General features: G+C 53.5%; 1 protein-coding gene across 7 annotated transcripts in view; it reads left to right on the forward strand.

Moving 5' to 3' along the window:
* The window catches only part of UGGT1 (UDP-glucose glycoprotein glucosyltransferase 1), a 150832-nt gene extending 147990 nt beyond the window's left edge, over positions 1–2842 (forward strand). For all 7 annotated transcript variants that reach the window (XM_079781796.1, XM_079781792.1, XM_079781791.1 and 4 more), the window contains one exon: positions 592–2842. In XM_079781796.1, coding sequence (XP_079637922.1) covers positions 592–617 — 26 coding nt within the window. In that variant the 3' untranslated portion in view covers positions 618–2842. The remainder of the gene's footprint in view (positions 1–591) is intronic.
* The last annotated feature ends 5838 nt before the right edge of the window (positions 2843–8680 follow it).

An 8680-nucleotide genomic window follows, 5' to 3' on the forward strand; every position in this document is an offset into this window, starting at 1 on the left:
AGCCTGCCCAGTCAGAGGGAAGCACATAGTGAGTGGATCTGAGGGGACACTAGGGAGGCGACAGGAGCCCGTGTGGAGATGTTGTACCCGGGGCGCTGTTCATCCCGACGCGGCCCGGGCCCACACAGCAGCGGGCCGAGGCCGTCCTCGGGTGGCGCCGGGGTCTGCCTCAGTAATTCCTCTCTCGCAGTCACCTCCCAGAAATCACTCAACAGAAGAAGTTAGGGAGAAATTACTTGACAAATACTTATAAGCCAGAGGCGTTGGAAACAGCTTAAACACCCTAGCAGTAGAGATGGTAAATGAGCTACGTAGGAAACTGTTTACTAAAGGAAAAAGGAAGGCCTGGCTGAAATAGTGCATTTTACCGGAAATAAACACTGTGCTTTGGAGACAGTTCCTATTGTGTTTCCTTTTAAGACACAAATGTCTTTTTTGTTGTTGTTTTTGCTTTCAAGCACATCAAACCAAAGTTTCTAAAAATTTAAAAAGAGATAAAATGCAGGTGTGGGCACAAATAATAGGTCATAGTACTAGAACATGTCCAGTCTATTTTATAACTTTCTTTGCAATTATTGTCTTTTTCTATAGGACCTCAGACTCATGAAGAATTGTAATCTGCAGAGAAGGATAGGAAATCGCACCATTTGAAAAACACTTTTTGTCTTAAACGCTCGTTCTCTCTGACCTGTCTACACGACTGCTGATGCCTCGGCTGGGCAGGAGCCCAGCGCCTTGGGACCCGGGCATTGCCTTGGGCATGGCGGCTCGGAGTCTGGAGAGAAGGCTCTCGTGGCTTTGTACCTCAGGAAGGCCAGTGGCTGAGCTTCCGGGACTCTGTCAAGAGCCGCCTTCTAACCAGAAGGGAAAACCGCCCTGTGCGCCCCGCCCTGAGCCACAGGCCCCGCGGCCTCCTCGCCTGCCCTGCGGCCGCCGTGCCCGCGCTCTGCACCTCGCCCTGCCGGCTCCTCCCAGCGCCCGTGCAGCGGAAGGAGGCCAGCCAGCAAGGGTCGCCATGTGGGCTCAGGGAGGAGAACGTGAGGAGCAGAGGCTCTGGGGCGCTCGGGGAGGGGAGAAGGGGGGATGGGCTGTTCTCTTGTAAACATCAGAACCATTGTGACTAATTGAAATGAAAACATCCTGTTCCCACCCACTTCGCTGAATACTTTAGGAAATTATTTGTAAACAGTTTTTGTATCTGTGAAAGTACTTGCTTTTTCCCCATTTTCTAAACATTGTTTTTGCTGCTTTCCTGACTGGGAACAGCCAGAGGGCGCCCAGGGCCGGGGCTGCCCCGGAGTCCCCTCGGAGGACTGTCCTCCCCGCACGGGGATGGGGCTTTGGCTTTGTCCACTGGAGACGCCGACACCTGAGCCAGGACGGGCTGGGCTGTGTCTTCTGCTCTCCAGCCACCGGCTCTGCTCCTGCTGGCTCCCGCCCTGCCTTCACGGGGCATCCTGAGCCCACGTGAGCCCAGTCATTGAGTGGCCTGTGCTGGGAGCCCCCGAGGGGGCTGGGCGGGGGGCCTGTGGTGGGCCGTTCCAGGTCGCTCTCCGCCTCCTAGCCGCAGGCGACAGCGCAGGAGCATGGCCAGGGGCTCCTACTCGCCTGCTTTTTAAAAATACCAGGAGGGCGCACGTGGATAGCTCAGACCGGCGGCATTAATTTGCAGGTTTTTTAAAATCTAAATCTCATGATAAATATCAAGTACTTTATCATTTCCATATTCCAGACGAAAGGTAGCTTAGGAGTCTCTCCAGCACTCTGACGGAGCTTTGGAGTTTGCTTCTGTAATCCCATTAAGCATGGCGGGGGGGGGGGGGGGGGGGGGGACAGGCAGGAGTGGACGCGTCCTGGGAGTCTCTGCAGCAGGAGGCCCGCCCAGAGCAGGAAACGCCTCAGCTTCGTCCTGGAGCCTTCCAGCCGCTCCAGCTCCCGCGGCTGCCTCTTCCCGGCAGCTGCCTCCCTCCCCGTCCGTTCCGGGAGGCGGAGCAGGGAGGAAGCCCTGGGGTGTGCTTTGGGCCGCTGGTTCCCGTGGGCCCTGCGCCAGGCCACCTTTCTCCGGCCTGCCCTTCCCGCGGGTCTCGGTGGCCCAGTGAAACCCTGTGCCCGGTCCCTCACACCCTGCACGAGGTCTTCACGTTTGCGTTTCAATATGCAAGACGCAGCTTGCTTCTGAAGTGGCCTGCGCTCTCCTGCCGGTGGGTCTGACCCCCGACTCGGAAAGCAGGTGGCGGTCAGCTCCCCGGCTGACCGCTGTGTGCGGGGTGAGCGCCCGGGAGGCCGGCGAGGGCTCGGAGCACAAGGGTTGATGGACGGGAGCTGGGCGCTCCGGAAACGGCGCCGTTCTCACCAGCTGCCGGTGACGGGTCCCCTCGCGATGCCGGGACGGAAATGCCCGTTCCGAACGAGGGCCAGGAGGGTGTGAAGTGCTGTGACCCTCTGTCCCAGGGACAGTGGCAGCGGACCGAGCTCCGGGCCAGCACACAGCCTGCTGCGGGCAGGCCTCTGTCGTGTGGGGCTTGTATTCAGTGCTCACACTGAATGGTGGCATGTTCCTTTTCCATGAGATCGATGTGTCAGGTCTGTCAAAATGGCACTTCACGGGAACAGACATGTCTGCCTGCCCACCACATGTGCGTGCATCGCTCTAGGCCCATGTGTGTGCACCCAGCTCTTGGGAGAACAAAGATTGCACGGATACTAAGAAGTGGTTTCCAAGAATGGAGCTTAATGTGCGCTGCTGCCTGTCATTGCTCACATCAGGGCCGCTCTGCCTGAGGGGCCGCTGTACTCTGGTTGCAGGCGAACCACCTAGAGGAGGCTGCACGCGGGGGGGGGGGGGGGGGGGGGGGCGGGGGGCGGGGGGCAGGGGGCAGCGCAGTCTACCCCCCCCCCCCCCCGCACTGGCCTGTGCTGGGGAGGAAGGAGCCCCGTGACCCGAGCTGGGAAGCGGCTTCATCGACAGCACCTCATGGCCATGAGGGTACACCGGTCCCTGCCCCCCCTCCGAGGACTTGAAAGCAGTTCTCCAAGGTTGCCGTGAATGATTAAAAAGTAATTCAACCCAAGAGTCACAGGGGACGATCTATCCAGTGCATTTTTCTGAGCAAAACGTTACTGTGATAACAGATTTCATGGGATGGAAATGTTTTGGTCAAGACACCTAAGGAAACTTCCTTGATAACACAAGTGGGGGGTGCATTATGTGCAAACTTATTTAAATACACAGACCATTGCTGTGTGATTTTATGATTAGTTTTTCAAATATTTGATTTTATGCGGGAAATGTGGGGGATAATTAGAGTTAATCAACTTAAATATAGCTGCCGTGTGTCTAGTTTGGTTGGACCACATTTTAAATTTAAATTTGTGTTTCCCTGCCTGCATGCAGGAGGGGAAGATCTGCCAGGCCTGTGGTCATTATGTGGTTAATTCACACCTGGAGACGCACTAGCTCGTGTCTTCATGGATATTTCAGAGCGTCCTGGGGACACCAGGTTCTCTTGTTATTTGGTCTCTGATCTCTGCTCTACCACGGAAGGGACACTGTGGCCTGAGTCCGCGCTCAGGGGCCCGCCCCTGGGACTGTGCCGACTGTGAAAACCACCCCAAGATCAGCCGGGCACGGACACTCCCTGGGGAGGACGCCAGCAAGAAGCCATCTCCTGAGTCTCCCCGTTACTTAGCAGCGCCCGGGCCGGGTGCGGAAGCTTTAATTGCGTAGGATACAAGATAGGGTCTGAGCGAAGGCCTTCATCCCATCTGTAATCTATGCAATGCCTTAAGATTTAGATCTCCAGAGAAACAGGCATACTTCCTCTTCAAAGTGAAAGCATGAGAATACATCAACGTGAAGTCAACAATTTGAGAAAAAAGGTGGCCAAACACCATGTTTTCCAACCAGTTATCGTTGGTATAACAATGTAAACATGGAAATCCGGAGAAAAATGTTAAATTTTTTAAAAACTATGTACCTAAAACACACGCTTTTTATAAAAACTTCTATTTTACTGTAATTCTGTTCCACTAATTGCAACGTAGGTCCCGGTGCTGCCCTTGGGGGCACGCCCTGGCCCTGAGGTGCCTGTGACTGAACCTCCTGCTGCTGCCACAATAAACGTCTCTTCACAACCGCCTGGTTGGTCCTCCAGCTCGTGCGTCTTGGAAGGCAGAGTGTCCGAGCTCCAAGTCCACGCCTTCATCCGGCAGAAGCAGCAGGCCAGCCAGGAGAGCTTTGCCTGACCCTCACGCCTGGTGGTGGAGCTGGGTCCGGCGGCAGCCAGTTTGCCGGAGCCAGGATAGCGCCCGGGCCTCTGCTAGGGACCCAGCCTTGCGAGCGGCCCAGCAGCACTAACCGTGACGCAAAGGAGGGCATGGGCTTCGCTCATTTGCAAGTTTGAGCTCCCACTCGGGCCAGATTTGGAGTTGAAGATGTGGTCCCTTCTGGCAGGTTCTCATGGCACACTGCAAGCGCGTGCAGTGAGTGCCCTTGCTGAGCTGGAGGTCGTGGGTGGGGACCTGTGGCTGTGCACACACCACAGAGGGCACCTAAGGCGTCGGCAAGGGGGCTCAGTGGTCAGGAAAAGCTTCTGCAAGATGATGTTTAAATTGAAACCTGAAGAATAAGGAGTAATCCATGGAGGGGGAACAGAGTTATTGTCTCTTATTTAGGGAGTCATATGGGAACTTCTGTGGCCAGAGCCATGGCAGGAGAGAAGTTCCAGAGAGGGAGTCTGAATTTGATCCCAGGCCACAAGAAAGCCCCTGAGGGGTTTTAAACTGGGTGCCAACATGAATCTTTTTCTTGTAATATTTTTTTAATTGACTTACAGCAAATGTAGACACAAGTACATAAACATGCACCTTGACAGGTTTTCAAAGTGAACACATTGTGTACCCATCACCCAGATTAATAAAAGAAAGGAAGTTGGATTTTATTTTATCTTAAACTAAAGGCCCGGTGCACAAAATTCATGCAGTGGGGGAGGGGTATCCCTCAGCCCAGCCTGTACCCTCTCCAATCTGGGATCCCTCTCACAATCCAGGACTGCTGGTTCCCAACTGCTCGCCTGCCTGCCTTCCTGATTGCCCCTAACTGCTTCTGCCTGCCAGCCTGATCACCCCCTAACCACTCCCCTGCCAGCCTGATTGATGCCTAACTGCTCCCCTGCCAGCCTGATTGCCCCTAACTGCCCTCCCCTGCTGGCCTGGTCCACCCAACTGCCCTCCCCTGCAAGCCTGGTCCCCCCCAACTGCTCTCCCCTGCAGGCCTGGGTCCCTCCCAACTGCCCTTCCTTGCAGACTCAGTCGCCCCCAAATTCCCTCCTCTGATGGCCTGGTCACCCCTAACTGCCCTCCCCTGCAGGCTTGATCACCCCCAACTGCCCTCCCTTGCAGACCTGGTCCCTTCCCAACTGCCTTGCCCTGCTGGCCATCTTGTGTCCACATGGGGGCAGCCATCTTGTGTGTTGGAGTGATGGTCAATTTGCATATTACTCTCTTATTAGATAGGATAGAGGCCTGGTGCACGGGTGGGGGCCGGCTGGTTTGCCCTGAAGGGTGTCCTGGATCAGGGTGGGGGTTCCCTTGGGGCATGGGGCAGCCTGGGCGAGGGGCCTGTGGTCGTTTGCAGGCCAGCCACACCCCCTGGCAACCCAAGCGGAGGCCCTGGTATCTAGGGTTTATTTACCTTCTACAATTGAAACTGTAGCCTGGAGCGGAGGCCTGGGCTGGCCAGGGTGTGCAGGAAGCTTGGCTTCCTCCATCACCAGAGAAACCCAAGCCTCCTGCTTGTTCCGTGGTCGCAGCCATCTTGGTTGGGTTAATTTGCATACTCACTCCTGAAAGGCTAGTAGGCGTGGCTTGTAGGCATAGTGGAGGTACGGTAAATTTGCATGTTTCTCTTTTATTAGTGTAGATAACATGTAGGTTTCTGATTACAATCTGGCCTCCAGTAATGGCAAGAGCATTTGTATCAGACTAACCTGTTGGTCACTATACACACTGTTGAAATGCACTGGGAAGTGACCAGAGACAGGCAAAACCGGGGAGCGGGGCTCCAGCACAGAAGAGAGACAGAAGATCCGCTGCGGCCACTCCTCACGTGCCCACAGGGAAGGCGAGTGGCCGTCTTCCTGGGCTGCAGAGCTACGCGGGGTTGGGGGCGGACTGCACAGCTGGAAATTGGAATGGAAATTCCAGAAAGGAAGAGGCCACAGAGCCTTGAATTTGCCCTACATGTTCCCCACAAACCCTTGACTGACTAAATGAGTATGAACAGGACAGGATTCCAAGAGGCCCAACAGAAAGCAACAACTGGGAGACTCAAAATCTCAGTGGCAATTTTAGCAGATGCCTGGTGCTGGGGAGTGGAAGTTTGAAATTTATGTCCCACCAAATTAGAGAGGCTTGGTAAATACTTTGGGCTTTCTATTGAAAACTTAAAGGGCTATACTACCTTAGATTAGAACCATATCACAAAGCTCAGGCCTAGGCCCTCAGACTAAGGACAAAACTGAAGTAGATCCACTCTAGCAAAGCCTAAAATCAAGCCTGTGAAGAATCAAGGTGACCTGCTAGTAACTTAACTGCCTACTAAACAAAACCCAGCAAGCTTCCCAGAAAAAAATAATTGAATTCAGAGTCTCTAACTGAGTCACTCAGACTGTTCAGTGCACAACCACAAATCAGGAGACATAAAAAGAAACCAGAATATATGACAATAACCAAGAAAAAATGGAAAGAAACACCCAGAGAAACCAAGATGTTGAAACTATTGAATAAGAATGGAGCATTTAATATCTTGCTCTTTGGCATATGTCTTCAGATTGGCACAGATAAACATAAAAATTCTTGTACTAAAAAAAATTATATGTTATGGGAATGGGGGGATGAGGACAAATATGTGACACCTTAATCAATAAAGAAATTAAAAAATAAAAAATAAAAATAAAATATGAGAGCAGAACTGAGAAAAGAGAATAAGTGGGCAGGATACATTCATTGGTTCATTTTAACAACAAACATTTATTGATCTAGAAGGGACTTTTTTTTTTTTTGAGAAATCTGGCAATTAAGGATATCTACACTAATAAAAGAGAAACATGCAAATTGAAAAAAAAATTATGTTAAAGATTCTATAGGAAAGGATACATGCATTGGATAAAGATGTGGGGAAATTTAGGTGAGAAATGAAATTTTGAAGATGGATTTCATGAATAAGCTTAAAAGAAGATTAATCACTGCAAGAGAAAGGATTAGTGAGCTTGAAGACAGGATAACAGAAATCCAAACTGAAGAGCAAAGAGGGGGAAAAAAGATTGAAGAAGTAAACAGATGCAATGATATGTTAAGTGGAGTACTAGACAAAGAGAAGATATTTGGAGAAATATTAGTCAAAATTCTTCTAAGTGTGATGAAAAGTATCAGCTCATAGGTCCAACGAAGTCAGTGACTCCCTGAAGTATCATTTCTTAAAATGCTGTCTTCACCCAGCTTGAGGCCCTGGCTAGAGGCCAGTTATCTTAAACAACTGATTAAATCCACACCTTAACCACCTCACTTATTGGACCTTCACACTCTGTGCCACTGTGTACCCCCTGATCACCCAAGGCCAGGTAACAGACAGCCGTGACAGTTCTTATGCCCCAGAGCCCATTGGAATTATTCGAATGAGCCAATCCTAAACCTTCTTCGCCTGCCTCACCCACCTATGCCTGGGAGGGTGGTGCACAATAAAGGCTCTCACCCACAGTTTCTACCTTGCCAACCCCAGTGCTGCTGAGTGGCCCTGTGTGTGTGCATGAACTGTGAGTATACTAGTAACAGCACTAAAACTCTCCTGGTTTCTCTCTTGATCTGTATCTGGCCTCACCATATGCCACCCCCTCCCCAAAGCAGGATAAATATAAAGAAACCACAAATAGGCACATCCTAGAGTCTAGGACCTAGACCAATGTGGACTTTTCATCAGGGAAACAGAACAGATGCAATGACATTCTAAAATGTGAAAAGAAGCCCCTGGATCCGGGTGAGGCTGGGTCCCGGGCCCGGGAGAGGCCACGCGCCCCTGGGTCCAGGTGAGGCCATGCGCCCCTGGGTCCGGGTGAAGCTGAATCCTGGGTCTGGGCGAGGCCGTGTGCCCCTGGATTCGGGTGAGGCTGGGTCCCGGGTCCGGGTGAGGCCGTGGGCCCCTGGATCCGGGTGAGGCCACGCGACCCTGGGTCTGGGAGAGGCCACGCGCCCCTGGGTCCGGGTGAGGCCACGCGCCCCTGGGTCCGGGCGAAGCTAGATCCCGGGTCCGGGTGAGGCCGTGAGCCCCTGGATCCGGGTGAGGCCATGGGTCTGGGAGAGGCCATGCGCCCCTGGGCCCGGGTGAGGCCACGCGCCCCTGGGTCCGGGGGAAGCTGAATCCTGGGTCTGGGCAAGGCCGTGTGCCCCTGGATCCAGGTGAGGCTGGGTCCCGGGTCCGGGTGAGGCCGTGGGCCCCTGGACCCGGATGAGGCCACGCGACCCTGGGTCTGGGAGAGGCCACGCGCCCCTGGGTCTGGGTGAGGCCACGCGCCCCTGAGTCCGGGGGAAGCTAGATCCCGGGTCCGGGTGGGGCCGTGTGCCCCTGGATCCGGGTGAGGCTGGGTCCCAGGCCCGGGTGAGGCCACGCGCCCCTGTGTTCGGGTAA

This window comes from Cnephaeus nilssonii, assembly GCF_951640355.1.
Source record: "Cnephaeus nilssonii genome assembly, chromosome: 10".
Taxonomy (NCBI): domain Eukaryota; kingdom Metazoa; phylum Chordata; class Mammalia; order Chiroptera; family Vespertilionidae; genus Cnephaeus; species Cnephaeus nilssonii.